We start from the raw sequence: 17,982 nt of genomic DNA, 5'->3' as shown, positions 1-17,982 counted from the left end.
TTTCTTATTCCTGTCTGGACAAGGTTCTATGTTGTTTCAGCGACCGTTATCTCACTGGTGATATAATATCAATGTTTTGTGTAATGTTAATATCCCATATTGGATTTTTATTGCATCTTCATAATGATCTAAACGGATCTGTAAACCTTTATACTCTTCGCCTCCTGAATAAGCAAAACAATAACACAAGATAAAGTCCAGCAATTTGATGACTACTGCTTCCTCCTCCTCACAGTGAGCTTGTATCCGATTGGAGGCGGCGAAACATAACTAAACCACTATGACAAAGCCCACATTAGTTTCCATACAACTTATTACTTTCCCAACACAGGAATTTGCCTTGACAGATAGCTGAGAAGAACTTACAGGGTTCTGAGGCCGGGGATCCGCGTCAGGTTTAATGTCGTACCGCATCACAATCTGCGACAAGAGCAGCTTGAGTAGATGATTCGCAAAGAAACGTCCAGCACTATAAATGAGTCAGTAAAACATTATCGCTGAAAGTCTCTAAGGTGTATTTACCAAGCATATCTGCCATGGCTGAAGGCCAGATAAGTGTCACTAGTGGCCGCAAACTTGAGCCCTGTCGTTTGCGCCTCTGTCTTCTCATCCAAGAAGCGGAAGGGATCAAACGAAAAGGGCGACTCCCCGGGATAGACTTCCGCATCGTGATGCAAACCGTAGCTCCCAATTCCAATTTTTGCGCCGCATGGAATGTGTTCTCCCGTTGGGAGATCGACACCATCCTTGGCCACAACCACTTTGATGATGCCATGAGCGAACCCCCAGAGGCGGAGACTCTCAGTCATGACACTGTCCATCTTGGGCAATTTGGCCACCTCTGCTCGAGTCCAGCGCGAAGAAGGATCAGCATTGTCTGCATTCGTAGCTTCTTCGCGCAGTTGGTCTTGAATGCTGGCACTCTGAGGAGAGTGAGCGATGTCAATCAGGACATTCTCAAGGGTGATGCCCTGGACCTGAATGGCAGCCCAGTTGAGGATAGCCAAAAGCTTGCTGCTATGGCTCTGTGATCGGCACGGGTCGTCATTGCGACGATAGGCTTCTTGCATGAGGCGAGATAGAAGATCGCTTGGCTGGTCTGGATCTTTCTTCTCTTCATTATCCATGCGGCCAAACCGTCTTGCCCGCTCTCGGATTATGGGATTGACACAACGGTCCATACGCTTGAATTGCATCCAGTCGTACTGCGCAAGAAGAGGGCCAAGGAGTGGCCGAAGAGGCTTTGGAGTCAATTGGGCAAGAAGAGCTTCAACCAGGATGAACTTTGCAAAATGGGTTGAGCTGGCAAGATACGTCGGGTCCCGGCATAATGGCAAACCGACATACATGCGGCTGACGATACGGCTCATGAGCTCCAAACAGACATCCAAAAGCTCAACCTGTGTCCAGTTTGTCGTGTCATTGCCCCAGAGGTCTTCCAAGGCTGCTTGGATCTCCTCAATGACATCGTTGGTCTTGTTATTGAGTTCCTTGGTGATATCCTTGATGAGATTGACTACAAATGTCCACTCATTGTCATCGGCAGCAACACAGTTTAAGAACGTGTGTTTGGCTGCGAGAAACTCGTTGTTGCTCTCACGCTGGCTGAGCACATTTGCAGGCTGCTTCATCAACCATGGCAAATTCTCCGGTGGTAAGATGACTTGGTGCCCCGTGAAAATATCAGGGAGGATATATGGTCGTCCCTTCTTAGAGTACTATTTAACATTGTTAATCCAAGAGCTGGATGAGCATGAATAGGGTGATTCTTACGTCTCGGTGTCCAGCCCAGAGGAGGGTGTTGACTTCGAAGACAGAACCGAGAGACGCTCGACCGCGAGAGAAAAAGGATCCATCTGAGTTGGCAAAAGCCAAACTTGTTGGAATGCCTTGGTACGAAAAGACACGATACCACACATAGTAGATGCCCCCTAGAAGACCGACAGCGGCCAGCCAGGGGAGAAGAGCCAAAATAGTAGACATGATTCTCAAAATATTTGAGGTATAGGGTCTGTGATTCTTGAGCTCAGACTTCTATGAAAGCCGGGGAGCTTCGTGCTTTTCATACACATACATGCATTCAGCTCGACGAAACTCCCTGTCTGGCAAAATAGGACCCAAAGTTTCCTACACAAATAGATAATGATCCACTAAGGTCACGCTATTAACGGAATTGCCGCTTAGGCTTTAATGCTCTATGGCAGGAGCTGATAATTTGAAGGATCATCATCCTCCCTAAAGCTCCTGTCCCCTTAAAGATCTATCTATAGGCGCCTGGGGCTGAAAGAAAGGCTGGAATTAGTGGGTCTGAATCTCATATGATCTTCAGCATCAACCAACTATGGGATACTACTAAGCTCATGGAAGATCCTACTCTCATGGCACGCACACCGCTAAGCTTAAGTCTTAGGTAAAGCCGAGAAACAGATTCAGCGGAGGTTTTCAGGCATCAATGGCTCTGAGACACACTGAAACTAATCGCGCATGTGACGTTGCCCCTAGAAATACCTACCAGGATCTTCCATGACTCTCGCAGGATCTTTACTTTTGCTAGTTGATAACGAAGGACGGCGGATAAAGACCTGACAGGTGAGGGATCTGTAGGATCGTAATGCGACGATCTGACTGGGATGCCTCTAGCCTATCACGATCGAGATATCAGAAAAGAGACAGGGTCTCGAAGCTAGGAGCAGAATCCTTCCTGATTAAGCACTAGCAGTCTCGGTATTGACGCCGAAGAATCGGGCCAGTCATCAGTTGGTGATATGTCACCGTAAGGGTAACACGGACAACTCCATTCACTGACAGCTGTAGGATCATGAATACAACGCTGCGGCCCATCTCTCTACCGACTCGTTGAAGGATGCAATATTTTGTTTATTTCTCTTTCTTGGGTGCATATATGGAGCTGCATAATTAGCCGGATTAGAAGTCAGCGTTGATTACAAACATACTCGTATGATTGACAGCACGAAATTTACCCACTAAATTACTTGCATAGATAAATCGTATTCACTTGGATGAGTTGCAAATTCTAATCAAACACACAACAGGTATCTCTTAAGACACATGCATCTGCTATCGGACCTATTAACTAATGACTTAAAATTCGTTTCTCTTAAGACACATGCATCTGCTATCGGACCTATTAACTAATGACTCAAAATTCGTTACTCCTCCAATAGGCCGCTATCAACTCTTCTACTACTCAGACAAGTCATCTGGGGAAATACGAGCATTGAGAAAGGATTTTAGCCCTCAGGTAGCTACTAAAAAGAAAATGTCAATCCTACAGTGACCCAAAATAGCCGTCAGTACAACACTCCCCGCGTGTAAGCTGAACAGAAGGACGAGGCGAGGATTTAGGATCCAGGCAACCCAGCCGCATTGTAACGTAAAGTTCATAATTACTATATTTATAGCTCTAGAGATACGCACGCTGGTGACGTACCACTCTCTTTGCTGCATATCCCTTTGCTAGCATGTTTTTGTAAATGACTGAAGATGGTATGCTGTGTTCAAAATGCCTACCAGAAAGGCATTCATAAACTGTCTCTGCGAATCGGCTCGAAGATCTCAGTAACTGAGAGTTACACCATCTGAAGACTACACTTACTAAGACAAAAGAACTGTTCTCTAAGATGGTTGATTCGATATTACCCGATCACACAATGGCGGCGGCATCTAAGCTTCATATTGACATTTCAATCACTCCCAATCTTTCTACACCACCTGAACGTCTGCCATTGCCTCCACCATGGGTGAACAAATTAGTTCAGGATGTGATTAGAAATCAAGTCATCGCTCAGCCTGAGGCTCAGGCTATTGCCTCGGCAACTGTGAATCTCACATACAAAGAACTAGACGAGAGCTCTACATGGCTGGCTGTGCAGATTGCATCTTCTGGAATCAGCTCAGGTTCTATTGTGCCAATTATTCATGAGAAAGTAAGACATAAACCTGTGCCATCTCTCTCTTTTTCCAATTCAATAGGAGTGATATCTAGACTGCAACACCTCAGGAAGAGTAAAGAGGAAGAAAGGGTAGAAAATAACATGCTAACCTCTTTCACACAGTCTGCCGTCACCATCGTTGCTATGCTTGCAGTTTTGAAGGCTGGATGTGCTTTCACTGCCCTAGATGTATCTCACCCAATACAGAGGTTGTTGGAAATTATTGAGGACACCAATGCCCCCATTCTGCTAGTATCAGCTGAACAGGCTCTGCGATTCAATGGTCTTGTTGGAGTTCCAATCTTGGAACTGTCCACTGATGTCATCTCTGGTTTGACCACTGCTGCTGAAACACCCAAAGCTCCGACCGATGTCTCACCACGTCATCTGATGTATACCGTCTTTACCTCAGGCAGTACAGGTCGCCCAAAAGGTGTCATGATAGAGCATGGCGCCTGGCTGACGAGCGCTCTCGCATATGGCGCTGACCAAGAGCTCAATTCCGGCTCGAGAGTCTTGCAATTTGCATCATATGCCTTTGACATGTCCTTGATGGAGATATTTACGACTCTCATCTTTGGTGGATGCATCTGCGTGCCAGATGAGGAAGATCGTTATGGAAGAATACAGGATTTTGTCAACCAGACGGGCGTCAACACCTTGATGCTGACGCCTTCCTACGCCAAATTGCTAGACCCCACTACAATGCCTGCTGTTAAGATACTTATCACCGGTGGCGAGGCCGTCCCCAGTGATCTAATTGAGCTGTGGAATCCACATGTCAAAGTCTACATTGCCTACGGTCCGACGGAAGCCTCAATACAATCTGCTGGCACAAAGCTCGAGATTGGAACTACCACGGTCCCATCGGGTCTCATAGGGCGCCCAATAGGCTGCAATCTGTGGATTGTTAAAGAGGATAACCACAATGAGCTGATTCTTAAGGGCGAGGTCGGGGAGCTGGTCATCGAAGGAAACACTCTCGCACGGGGCTACTTGGGTGACGAGGCCAAGACCGCTGACACATTTGTGAACATATCCATTGGCCTTGATACCCGGCGCGTGTTCAAAACAGGCGATTTGGTTCGCCAGACTGAGGGCGGCGATATCATCTTTGTTGGCCGCAAGGACACGCAGATTAAGGTGCAGGGCCAACGCTTCGAGCTCGCTGAGATTGAAGCAAGGCTGGCCCAGACTCTACCCATTGGATCTAAATCTTGTGTTGACAAAGTTGAGAACCCCCACTTTCACAATGGAGGTGTTATTGTGGCCTTTTTTACCGACAATGTAAGAGTGTCGGGCGACGAGAAGCCAGAGGTCAGCTGGAATCAAGTTGAGACAACCTTGGAAAGATCCCTCGAAATCATGGCGAACCTTGGAACAGTACTCCCGAAGCCAATGATTCCATCACTATACGTACCAGTCTCTTTTATCCCTCTAACAACATCTCACAAGACAAACCGCGCCGCATTACGAGAGCTGATTACATCTCTGGGCCCCATTGAGATACAAAAACTCCGAAAGCCAGATATGACCAAAGGCAAATCCAGAGCCCTATCTGCTGAGGAGTCAATTTTGCGAGAGCTATGGGCGTTCGCTCTAAACTTGAACCCAGAGAGCATTGGACCGGATGATCACTTTATTCAACTCGGAGGTGATTCGGTTACAAGCATCAAACTGATCGCAGCAGCTCGCAGTCGTGGGATCAGACTCACATCAGCCACTGTCCTCTCTAACCCAGTCCTGTCCGACCAAGCTCGACTCGCATTCAGCTCCGCCGCTGGAGAGAGTGGCGAGAATATTCCACCGTTTGGGTTACTGGGGGTTCGTTCGAACGAGCTCCGCGTAATAGCGGCCGCCTTATGCGGGCTTCCAACAGAGGAAATAGAAGATGTCCTGCCCATGACGCTCAGTCAGATGCGGTGGTACGGGAAGACTTTGGTGAAGCCAGACGCATGGATTGACCAATACCACTTTCAACTCCCCAGTGACGTGGACCTTGTACGATTCAATTCAGCCGTCAGTTCCGTTGTAGAGGCTACGGATCTTTTGCGAGCAAGGGCTGTCGCCTCTGGAGACAGGAAGCTTTTTCAGGCCATCACCAAGTTTCATCCAGTTCAAGTCATCAACGTCAGTGATACCTTGGAAGAGTACCTAAGCCGGGATCTCGCAATTCCCATGCGTATTGGTGCACCATTGACCCGTTTCGCTATCCTTCATCAAGCCGACTCAACTAAAGTCTTTGTCTGGACAATCCACCATGCTATCTACGATGGCTATTCTCTACCAATGCTGCTGCAAACCATCCAGGATTTCTATCAGGGCCTCAAGCCAGCCCCATTCACTCCTTTCAACCGCTACCTCAAAGGTCCTGAAGAGAAGGATCTGATTGATGGAGAAATATTTTGGATAAATTATCTACTGCAGGCTTCTTGGACCAAGTTTCCCGTCTTACCACCTCCTGAGGAAAAGTCTCCACCACAGATGGGCAGACTCTTGCGGACCCTAAGTATCGTCTCGAGACAAGCACAGCCCGGCAACTTTGAGAGCGCACAGTCGGTCACTATGGCAAATGTGATCCGTGTTGCATACGCTGCAACGCTCTCACACCATTCAGCAGACCGTCCAAGCTCTGTCCTTTTCCTAGAATCTCTCGGTGGTCGAAACTCAAGCCTGAAGGGCATCGATCGTGTCGCTGGACCGACCCTCCTCACCATCCCTACGAGATTGGAGCTACCAGGTGTTAAGTCATGCAAAGATGTTGTATTAGAGGCGCAGACATCACTTGTTGAGAGAATGAAGTTTGAGAGCTTCCCCCTGCCCCGCCTCCTACCGCTTGCACCTGCTCTTGAGCTGCGTAACGTCCTCATGATAGAGAATGAAGCGTTTCTGATCAACGGAGATGGTAACGGACTATTCGGCCATGGAAAAGAAGAGTTGAAGTTGGAGGAGACAGAGGGCTTACCAATGATATTCCGGTGTACTACTCTTCAAAGCCAGTTGGATGTCGATATAAGATACGACAGTACCATCATTCCCCACGGGGAGGTGGAAGCTTTCTTGGAAACCTTTGAAAGATTTTTTGAAGAGTTATGGTATGGTGATGGGGCCAGATCTTTTGATGTCATTGCTTCATCCTGATTTATGGGATAGCGGTTTGACAACTTGTAAGAGATGAGATTCAGATTCTCTTTAGATGCTACTTTTGGGTGCTAGCTGTTATGACATTACACCGAAGGCAGCTTAATTAGTTGATACTATGGGATGCGTGTTAAGCAAGTATCGCAAATTCCCAGATAGTACAAGTAATCAAACCAAACCAGTACTATGAATTGCCTTTAAGTTATATCAATAACCGTGCAATTGAACTATAATTGTTTCCTCACTCTTGGCTCCGCGCCCAAGCAGCAATTTGACTACATCCGCTCTCGTGAAGAGTATATAAGCCATTTTGCTAGATTGGATAGAATCTGCAAATATCTTTAGTTAGTCTGCGTTGCTACATGAGTCACTAGCACTCTGCAATAAGCCTCCATAGTTGTGCTGCTTTTAACTGTGGTATAACGAGATGGTATGTAGGTATCTTGATATTAGTGTATAGTCGAAAAGTAGCAAAAATAGAGTCTTTATTTACTCAAAACCGCGACTCCCTTTGCACCTTCCACTGTCCTCTGTAGTTTAGGACTTAGATACCTTGTGAAATAAAATAAAAATACGTACGTAATTGCATTCCAACTACAATACTTCCTTTGATAACTCATCTGAGCTTCGAACATTCAGCATGCTCATTTCCTGCTTCTCCACCCAGCTTCAGGGTAGGCTTATTATGTAATTTTCGGAACCAACGATTTGTATCCGAGGTCTTGCAACTCTCCAACCCAGAACTACCCGAGCCCTCTGTTCCGACTTTTCGCGAACTTCGACTTCTCTCCTCTCTCGTCCTCCGTATGGCGGGAGGTCGCAAGTCCAAGGCCGCAGCACCGGCTCGTCCCCCAAACACCCTCGTCGTCGACAATGGCGCCTGGACGCTCAAGGCCGGCCTCGTTTGCGGCGGCTCGATTCCAGAGCCTCGCGTGATCCCCAACTGCATCGCGCGCGACCGCTCCAAGAAGATTTACGTGGGCTCCGAGCTCGAAAAATGCCGGGACTTTAGCGAGATCCAATTCCGGCGGCCGGTGGAAAAGGGCTACTTGGTCAACTGGGAGGCGCAGAAGGAGATTTGGGACCAGGAGCTGTTTGGCGACAAGGCAGAGGTGAAATGCGATCCCAGCGAGACGAGGCTGATGCTCACGGAGCAGCCGAACACGCTGCCTGTGCTGCAGACCAACTGCGACCAGATTGTCTTTGAGGAATACGGCTTCTCGAGCTACTACAGAGGGATTGGTATGTTTATTCAAGGGAGAAGAGTGAAGGCAACCGACTGGGCTATACTAACATGCACGCTTCACCCCCAGGATCAACATTCAATGCCTATCACGACCTGCAGAGTCTGTTCCGCACGCCAAAAGACGCCCTCACAGCCGCAAACACGCCAGCTGAAATCATGCTGGTTGTCGACTCCGGCTTCTCGCACACAACAATCACCCCTCTCCTCGGCGGACGACCCCTCCACTCGGCCATCAGGAGAATCGACATTGGCGGCAAGTTTCTGACAAACTACATGGCCCGACTCATCTCCCTGCGCCACTTCGACATGCGCAACGATTTATACATAGTCAACGAAATGAAAGAGGCGTCGTGCTACGTCTCCGCCGACTTCAAGGCCGATCTGGAGCGCACGTGGAAAGGAACCAGGGGAGAGAAGCGCCAGGATTACCTGTCCGGGGCCGGCATCGTCAAGGATTATGTCCTGCCGGACTTCCACACCAGGCGCAAGGGTATCCTCCGCGAATATGACCCCGCGCAGTACACAAAATCTAAAAAACTTGCCGCCATGAAGGAATCGGAGGAAGACGTCTTGACGCTACGAAACGAACGGTTCGCCGTCCCTGAGCTAATCTTCCGCCCGTCAGACGTGGGCATGCGGCAGCCCGGCCTTGCGGACGCCATCCAGCAGTCCCTCCACGAGCTCCCCATTGGTCTCTGGCCGGGCCTTCTCGCCAACATCGTCGTGGTGGGCGGGACCTCTTTGTTCGACGGCTTTATCCAACGCTTGCAAAAGGAGCTCGTGCAGCTTGTCCCCGACGATTGCATAGTTCGCGTCGCTCGCCCTGCCGACCCCATCACCAACACTTGGTACGGAGCAGCCAACATGGCAAACCACCCGAATATTGACAAAGTAGCCGTCACGAAGCAGGAGTACGAAGAGCATGGTAGTGCATGGATAGCCCGCAGATTCTCGACAGGTCTCCTTACATCCTGAACAAGGGAGAGAGAGCCTTGGCTTGGGTGCCGCAGTGTCTTTGATGCCTGGCGTTTATACTTCAGAACAGAAGGCTACATGTGAGATGCGGCGGTCTGGGCGTGGGATGGACATACACGACTTCTTCCCATGATTGGATAAGTGCGGCAGCTGTGCAAGTGCCAAGAGAATCACTGTGCAACATCTTGTCTCGTCACAAAACACGCCAAGCATTCCAATTCGCACTTGTAATGTGTTGCAAACGCTTTCCGATAGGTTTTGTTCTCATCCAGGAGCGAGCTTCCGATCGAAACAATTATGTGGGAATTCTCGCCAAGAACATATGCCAACACTGTCTCAGCGAACAAGTCGAATCCTAATACTGCCAAGCAAGACGGTCAGGTTAGACAGAGACGAGTTTTCCTTGCAATCTACCAGGCAGCAGAATGGGCATAAGGCCATTGCCCGAAGAAGAAGAGGGGACGCGCAAGCAAGGGAAGCAGTCATTTGGTTCGATTTCAAAAGGCTAGGCTAGGTGCACCCAAAGAACAAGTCCATCATACCAAAGTCCCACCCAGCCGACATTTCCCATCAAATCGCTATATGCGGAGCAATCAGATACGTCTATTGAACTTTAATCATAAAAACAAATAATATGATGCGTTCATGGTTCCGTGCTTCTCGGCGAGTTTCGGCGTCTCGGCATTCCTCTAGTTGACTGTATGCATGGCGCTGTCATCGGGGAGGTCATGGTGCCGGGCTATGTATGCGGGTGAATGTGGCTTGTAAAGATGAAAGGAGAGTCGCTCATTATACTCCATACGCCGTCATAAGTTGGGAGTCGTGTACCCAAAAGGTTAGAGGAGAGGTTCCACTGATATCATGGCATTAAGAAATAAAAATGGGAGGAGAGAGGAGAAAATCGGCCCATGCTGATCAAAGACGGCCCAGGCCTCGACCACGAGACACGCACCCTGTATGACTGGTTAGCACTTTCACACTCCATAGCCGGGTTATATCAAGTCCAAGAGGGGGTGAGCTTTACAATCGCACTGTTGTGCTGCGTTAGCAATCCGTGTATTCACTTGCCAATCTGGTGTGGTGGGAACTTACGTGGTTCATCGAACATCCTTCATTGTGAGTGGTGCAGTATCCAGCACAGCACTTTTTGCACACCCTCTGGGTAAGGTTAATGCAGTCGTCGCACTGCAGTTTTTGAGCTCTACGTTAGTTCTCTCTCTAATATAGCAAGCATGGTCATGGGGAGAAGAAGGGGGTAATGCTCACATTGTTGCCGCATTCCCAGCAGCTCTTCGACACTCGTGGCTACGCAGTTAACTATTAGCGGAACATTTCTCCTAATGTGAAACATTGCATTGTGATGATGATGGCTCCGCCTCCTCTGCAGCTGCAGCTGCAACACCAAGGGCATTGGGGGTTGGGACAAACACTGCCTACAAATTCGAGAGGTCTGTCTTCGAGACTGGCCTGATCGGCTGGTCTAATCCATCCCCGGCTCGTCATGTCGCAGAATTTAGGTTTCCACTACGATTTCCCTTCTCTTCCTGGGCTCGAGCGAGTGTACATGAATGACAGAGACCGTTTCGTACCTTTTTCATGGTCGGAGTTGCGAAATCCAATTCGTCAAAGTCATTGACCACATCATCGTCGTCAACAATGGTGACCTGTGTCTCAAAATGGCCCCCGAATCTCTGGCCGGGAAGCGTATAGCACGATTCGCACCACCATTTGTTGCAGCTAGTGCAATATCGCTCGCGGATACAGTCCATACATCTGGGCACGAAAGAGCTATATGGCTCTCTGGGGTTGACTGCCGCCTTAAGGGCCGAAGAAAAGAGAGGCAGCGGTGCTAGCAGCGGTAAGTTGGCGACTGCACCACTGTTCGGACGAGTGAGGCCTTCGGGGGCGTCGTGGCAGCTCTCACAGCCAAGGAGAGCATGAGTAGCCACAGCGGGAGCGCTATCAAGATCCGATCCGCCCTTGTAGGCCGGAGAATTTCGGTGTCGTGACCCACGGCAGAGTACGGCATCGAAGGCTATGATGCCCTGACAGGCGAGCATGCAGTTGGCCCACTCCTGGCTGACAGACCGAGGCAGGATGCGGCCCTTCTTGTTCCACCAAGCATCGCCTTGGTTCTGCAGCGAGGATGCCAGAGCCATCTGGCTCTTTTGGTTCCACTCTGCACTAATAGACGCTCCGGATGGATCGGGTTGCTGTGCAGCAGCCAACACGTCCCTGGGGCCAAAGACGTAGAGCGCCTTGAGACTAGGGGAGCCGGCTCGCCGGGTTGGGCGACAAGCATACTGAAGTGTTTGGCGGAGCTTGCCATGGTTCAGGTTCTTGACTTCACGAATGGACAAGACGCGAACGTTGAAGCTGGCATCATTGATAATTTCATGACAGAGCTCCGAAGTCACGGAGAGTCCGTCAAGAACCAGAGTCTGAACATTCTGCAGAATGCTCTGTCGCCGAAGGGTTGAAAAGATGCCCCTCAGCGGGCCGGAGTAGAAGCTGTGGAAAAGTCAGCTTAGCATCGTATGACATGACATGATGCAGGGGACCGCCATGCACTCACTCATCTTCGGTGAGGTTTTCATCTAGCTGAACATTGCGCCAGACCTCGCCTCCATGATCGATCTTGTCAATCTCAAACTGGACTGCCTTGATGTGAGATAAATCAAGATGGCGGAAAACTCCTGGGGTCTCTCGGATGAGGGCTCGGAAAGCTCGGCTTGTAGCAGCGAGGCTCAGGACACTCGACAAGGGCAAATAGGGAATAATGTGTCTCAAGATGAGAGAGTTGTGGATGGTGTCATAGAGGGTAGTGGCTAATTCATCCGTCTCCGATGTCGCCAATAGTTGGAGCTCTTCACGCGTTGGGTCGTCGACGGTAGCTAAGCTCATGTCAGGCTACCTGGACCTTGAAGAACGAGAGACTTCGCGGGCGATGGAGATTCGTCGCAGGCGAGGTAAAGCCGTGAGCTTGCGGCCAAGTGAAGCCAGCACGAGGAAAGATGAAGGATGATATGATATGCAGATGCTAGGTGGGGAAGGAATTGGGGAAGCTTCCGTGTAGCTAAGTTTATGGTCTAGGATGAAAGAGATGGTGGCTGAAAAGCTAAGAGTCTTCTGAAAGTAATGAGAGACCAGCGCTCAACGCTTTTCTCAACAAGCAGATAAAATAAGGATAGATATGGAGTGGGAATAACATGAGAGTTGGAAGTTTGACAGATGGGAGGCCAGTGATATATGCACTTGGTGGTTACCCAGAACGGATGCCCTACCTAATACACAAGTACAAAGCACCTCCTCGATTAGAGCGCCTGTACACGGTGGGCACACGTGCTATACGTTGGTACAACCTTGTTTATAAGCAGTAAGACAATCTCAGATTACACGGCAGAAATGCTCTGCTGAGAGAGACACAGCTGCCGTCAGTCAGACTGGGCGGTCTGGTCCTTACTCGTGCATGGAGCGAGACGTGGCCGAAGCTTAGAACCGCCTGTATGAGAGACGAAATAACTACTGCCACATGGAGTATAGACTTTCTCGGCGCCTGGGCTATGGCTAGCTTGGCTAAGACAGGGCAATCTTGGACTAAGACCACACCTTCACCTTATCAGGCTATGGATGGCCAATCCCAACGCACGGGAGATTGGGGGCGCCGTATAGCCAGATGGGGGGCCCTTCTCCCAACGGCAGCTTGTAGGTGAGCTCCGTGGTGGGATTTCAGCAGCGCCAGCGGCGGCTGCGTCGACCGAACCGGTCCAGGCGAGGCGAGGTGAACCTAACAGGAGAAGCGCCGAAGGACCGAAGCAACCTCCATTTGGTGAAATAATAAAGAAATTAGTAAATTCCTTGCGGATATGGATCATCGGCTGAGATGGAGGGACTGTGTGTGGCGAATGGGCGACCAAGACGTAATGCGTTTATGTAGCACTCTCGGTAGGTATGTAACGTCCCTAGAGATTCGTCATTTTTGGGAGCTCCCACCATGCGCGAGGTGGCATAATCTGGCTGGATCTTGGGAGACGAATCAGAAGAGGCAACGATTCACACTCTCAAGCTTCGACGGATGAGCTCTCACCACCCAACCGCCGTTACCCCACAAAATCCCAAATCCTCCCCCCTGTCCATGGAAGAAGACAATCAAGAGCAGCACGAGCACTCGGCCAGAAACTTGCAGTGTGTGGGTGCGGGGTATCTTCAGAGGAACAAAGAAAAGGCACTGTTGACATGTCCCATGTGTTTGGACAACTGGAAAATTGCAATCGTGATTCCTTTGAATGATATTCTCTTTGCTGGGCTCTCTGGCCGTGTGCCATGACAGCTCCGCCCACGAGCGTGTCCAGCCCCCTCTTTGCTGCCACTTTCGTTTCATCTCAAGGGTCTGCATGCACCGGAACGGCGGAGCTCTGCCGTCCAGCATCCGAACTGATGAGCAAGATCTCTCGGCGTGGGGGAGAGTTTTGGTCGCACGGCGGCAGCTTCATTTTGCGGGGCAACTTGGCTGACACCTTGAACATGGATCTCCTCATCTCAATTGCTGTGAGTAAGCAACGACAAGACTGAACGGCACCTCGAGCTGCATCTGTTTTGAGGACTCCTTTTGGTCGTGTCTGCAGTACTGAAATGGCCTTTTGAATGATCATAAAATGATGGTTGACGGATTGAATTGCCTTTGAGAATGATCTCCTGGCAGTCACGATGCAGATACAAAATGCACGTGATTTCGCACGTGCACTCACACGTGTGCTTACATCATATTGCAGAACACCAAAGCTCCGTGCTTCATAGAATTGAACGGAATGCTGACTTATCGCAATTGCCCCTCTAGACGTTTCTGCCGCGTCTTCCAGTTGTCGCCTTCGCAATGGCGTAGGTAATCCAGACTTCTACTTTTAAATCGTTGATATTGCGGCAACTAAGCAATGGAAGCTATTTGTATCTGTATTGATCAACCTCCGTGCAACTGTGGCTTTCTGGCTGCGTCCCTTTCCTTTCCTTGGAAATTTTCCCTATTATCTTCTCCTATAACAAAGAGCTGCGTCTAGGCGTAGCATAATAATATCAGACCAGCATGGACGAGCCCATCTCTCTTCGGTGGTCAGACTCGTTCGCCATACTCCCTCCCTCCGATCCAGTCTGCAGTAAGCTTCCGGGAGACAAGATTATTCTCCCTCCTTCTACCCTCCAGCAGCTACTCTCGGCTTCGTCTGCCCGAGCAGCAACGACATCCTCCAATGGAAGCAACGGTTATTTCGGCTCCAGCTATCTGAGGAATCAGTCGCACGAACAAGAGACGCAGCAGCTTCCAAATCCTCTTATCTTCCGTCTTGTCAACCCGAAGAGCCACAATGTGGTGTATGCTGGCATCAGAGAGTTTTCTGCGCCAGAGGGGACCATTGGATTGAGTTCATTACTCCTCGAGGCTCTAGCCATCAGCTCCGATGATTACGTGTCAACGACCCCCGATGTCATAGATATCGAGAATCCTGAGGACTTGGAGAGCAAAAATGCTACCTCAGAGAGCAGCCGGATAACCGTACATGCTGTAGAGCTTCAAAAAGGAACATATGTACGGCTGCGACCCCTCGAAGCTGGGTATGATCCCGACGACTGGAAGCCCTTGTTAGAACGTCAGCTCCGGCAAAACTTCACAACGTTGACGAAGAATACGGTCATTCCCGTTCAAGGCTCGCAAGGAGAGAATTTCAAGCTCTTGGTGGATAAGTTTGCGCCGGATGGTGACGGCATCTGCGTAATCGATACAGACTTAGAGGTTGATATAGAAGCTCTGAACGAAGAACAAGCCCGAGAGACAATGCGCCAGATTATTGCAAAAGGGCAGTCGGGCGCTTCCGGTGGTAGTTCCAAGGGCGGCGAGTTGAGTATCTGGAAAGACACAGAAGGGCAAGTAGTATCTGGTCAATATGTCGATTATACGCTTCCGTCATGGGATCGATCACAGGATCTGGCCATCTCTCTAAGTGGAATCTCTGACGCGGATAGCTTGGATTTATTTATCACACCGAAATCACGCCAACAGAGGTCCTTGCCACGAGACTCTGCCCATGTTTTTGGAGATTTCTCACCGGCTCAGCATGGCATCAAGTCCATCACGATATCACCGACTAATGTCGAGCTTGAAGATGTTGAGAGCCTCCTTATATCGGTTCACGCGTACCGGGATGCTGGCTCTGATACAGCTCCGACCAACACAACCCCTTACACTTACACTATTCGAGCGAAGACCGCTTCTCTAAAAGAAAAATCTACCAATGAACCCATGGAGCTCGACCAGGAACATTCCGCAGATGAGGAACAATGTTCAAATTGCTTACAATGGGTTCCAAAGCGGACCATGGTTCTACACCAAAACTTTTGTCTGAGGAACAATGTTCTTTGCCCTATCTGCAAGTCGGTCTTCAAAAAAGGCTCGCCCGAATATGACGCCCACTGGCACTGCAGCCACGACGAGACTCACGGGGATTCGGCCTTTAGCAAAGCTAAACACGACCATATATTTCACACTGACCGCAATTGTCCAGCTTGTGATTTTTCAACCAATTCCCTCTCAGACCTAGCACGCCACCGCACAAGCGTTTGCCCCGGCAAAATCATCCTTTGCCGATTTTGCCATCTCGAAGTTCCTCAAGAAGGCGACCCCTTTAACCCGTCACCCGAGGTTGTCCTCTCGGGAATGACAGCTCACGAACTGGCAGATGGGGCCCGTACTACGGAGTGCCATCTGTGTGACAAAATAATTCGCCTACGAGACATGGAAACTCACCTCAAGCACCACGAACTCGACAAGGTGAGCCGATCTAAACCCTCAATCTGCCGGAATGTCAATTGCGGAAGAACACTATACGGTGTTGGGTCGAAGGGGCAGATCGGCACGGCGGGCTCTCAAGTCAAAGCCTCAGGCAACGACATTGGTCTCTGCTCATTATGTTTTGGGCCCTTGTACGTGAGCATGCATGATCCCGATGGCAAAGCTCTACGACGAAGAATCGAGAGACGGTATCTCAGCCAGCTGATGGCAGGGTGCGGGAAATCACATTGCGCAAATGAGTGGTGCAAGACCGGACGATCAAACACCGGCCTCGAAGCCAAGGGATCATCCGCTGCAGCGGCACTTCCTCTCGTCAAGCCGTTTCTTCCAGGAGCACTTGACGCCTCGCAACCATGCTACTTTTGCGTTGACGAGGCAAGCCAGACAGGCCGCAAACTGGCAGAGCTGGTGGCGGCCGAAAAGGCTTGGGAGCTTGAGTGGTGTGTTGCCGCCGCTGAATATGAAAAGGCCAATTTAGATAAGATGAGAGATTGGCTGCAGGCATGGGCGCCTAGAAAGTAGACTGGCGATGGAGTCATGGCATAGATTAGATCGTTGAGAGGTGCTGTATCATATATTGCATGGCATTGCGTTGGTCAAGATACCCCGGACATTGTTGCTCTATACAAAGAATCTATCGAGTTAGCTTAGCATATAGACTCGCCTTGAAATTATTGCTTTGCCCTTGCAGGCCAGCATGAATCTGGAGCTAAGTTCAATCTTGTTGCTGCCGGCTAAATGGTTGCAACAGCGGGATCGGAGCCAAGCAGCACATTTCACATGTGTTTTGATGACGTTGATTCGCCGGAGTGCCGATCAATGATCTCATAATGAGGCCGACTCCAAACAAAAATATCATTGTGCACCACAGGGCTATTTCTTGCAAATACCCACGGACAGCACCCATAGGCTCTCAAAGAAGCAAAACCAACAGAGGAAGATAAGGACACTGGCAAAATACGAGTAATGGCGCGCGCACGTATAAGCTCGAAGGATTGCTGGCTAACGGGTTTGGACGGATTTGGCGAAGCAAAGACAAAAGTCCGGTTCCGGGGTTTGCTGTGGAGGAGGTACTTTGTACTGCTGTTGAGAACCTCGGAAGACTCAGGTACACAACAAGCAAACAAGATTCGGCCAGCGTGCATACGAACAAAGTCGGCTGCACTGCCATTCGAGCATAGCCTGGAGTTTTGGGCAGCTTTATGGAACAAAGGACGCACGACTGCATTCTAATCAATCTCAAGGTAAGCAATAAGCAGCCCAATGATTATAATATCAAGCCCATCATCCCAGATCCGGGAAATGAAGCAAACAAACGAAGCTTGATTCTACTGCCTTAGTACCATTCTTAGCAGGGCACATGTCCTGGGCTTAGCACCTACGCGTACGAGTGGACTTGAGTCCGGCTGTCCCGAAAGTACCTGGTGGCCGCGAGATACTTTTGGATGCTGACCGGGTAATTGGAGATGGCCGCTGGGAGAATCCAGTAGGAAGCAGAACAGCTGCGGTGAGCATGGGAGAGGCGCAATCAGGCGAATCGTATCTGACGGAAGCAATGCGTATAGAAGGCCATGATCAATCCAAGGTGGGCTAGAACCAGTTTCACGGCCATGATTTGCCTCCAGATTTGCTTTGTAGACGTTGGTTAAGGCTGAAGAGATTGAATCTGGGACTGAACCCAATGGATGGATCAATGGCTGCTGTAAGGCCCCGTTCCAGGAGACTCCAGGTCACCTTTGGGCACTGCAACCCGCTGTAGCCCAGCTCAACAAGCGGCCAACGAATACGCTCTGGAACGCTGTGGCGGCCACCCACAGGCTCAACCGCCC

General features: G+C 49.8%; 5 protein-coding genes across 5 annotated transcripts; 2 read left to right on the top strand and 3 right to left on the bottom strand.

The window, feature by feature from the left end:
* Nucleotides 1-212: 212 nt before the first annotated feature.
* Nucleotides 213-1,983, bottom strand: M431DRAFT_481072 (hypothetical protein; the record flags this gene model as incomplete). Its single annotated transcript, XM_024915928.1, has 4 exons — nucleotides 213-278; nucleotides 367-469; nucleotides 523-1,718; nucleotides 1,774-1,983. 4 exons carry the CDS (start codon nucleotides 1,981-1,983, stop codon nucleotides 213-215), a joined length of 1,575 nt encoding a protein of 524 aa, XP_024775226.1.
* Nucleotides 1,984-3,671: 1,688 nt separating this feature from the next.
* M431DRAFT_15930 (hypothetical protein) lies at nucleotides 3,672-7,273 on the top strand (the record flags this gene model as incomplete). Its single annotated transcript, XM_024912980.1, has 2 exons — nucleotides 3,672-3,947; nucleotides 4,077-7,273. 2 exons carry the CDS (start codon nucleotides 3,672-3,674, stop codon nucleotides 7,092-7,094), a joined length of 3,294 nt encoding a protein of 1,097 aa, XP_024775225.1. The 3' UTR covers nucleotides 7,095-7,273.
* A 627-nt stretch (nucleotides 7,274-7,900) lies between these two features.
* M431DRAFT_4541 (hypothetical protein) lies at nucleotides 7,901-9,315 on the top strand (the record flags this gene model as incomplete). Its single annotated transcript, XM_024915299.1, has 2 exons — nucleotides 7,901-8,336; nucleotides 8,408-9,315. 2 exons carry the CDS (start codon nucleotides 7,901-7,903, stop codon nucleotides 9,313-9,315), a joined length of 1,344 nt encoding a protein of 447 aa, XP_024775224.1.
* A 915-nt stretch (nucleotides 9,316-10,230) lies between these two features.
* On the bottom strand, nucleotides 10,231-12,219 carry M431DRAFT_84115 (hypothetical protein; the record flags this gene model as incomplete). Its single annotated transcript, XM_024923394.1, has 6 exons — nucleotides 10,231-10,268; nucleotides 10,404-10,500; nucleotides 10,582-10,620; nucleotides 10,980-11,492; nucleotides 11,547-11,826; nucleotides 11,891-12,219. 6 exons carry the CDS (start codon nucleotides 12,217-12,219, stop codon nucleotides 10,231-10,233), a joined length of 1,296 nt encoding a protein of 431 aa, XP_024775223.1.
* Nucleotides 12,220-13,270: 1,051 nt separating this feature from the next.
* On the bottom strand, nucleotides 13,271-13,989 carry M431DRAFT_403474 (hypothetical protein). The gene has a single exon (XM_024914884.1). It carries the CDS (start codon nucleotides 13,742-13,744, stop codon nucleotides 13,352-13,354), a length of 393 nt encoding a protein of 130 aa, XP_024775222.1. The 5' UTR covers nucleotides 13,745-13,989; the 3' UTR covers nucleotides 13,271-13,351.
* Nucleotides 13,990-17,982: the final 3,993 nt, after the last annotated feature.

The sequence above is a fragment of the Trichoderma harzianum genome (genome assembly GCF_003025095.1).
Source record: "Trichoderma harzianum CBS 226.95 unplaced genomic scaffold M431scaffold_5, whole genome shotgun sequence".
In the NCBI taxonomy this organism is placed as follows: domain Eukaryota; kingdom Fungi; phylum Ascomycota; class Sordariomycetes; order Hypocreales; family Hypocreaceae; genus Trichoderma; species Trichoderma harzianum.
This window is presented reverse-complemented; position numbering and strand designations above follow the sequence as displayed.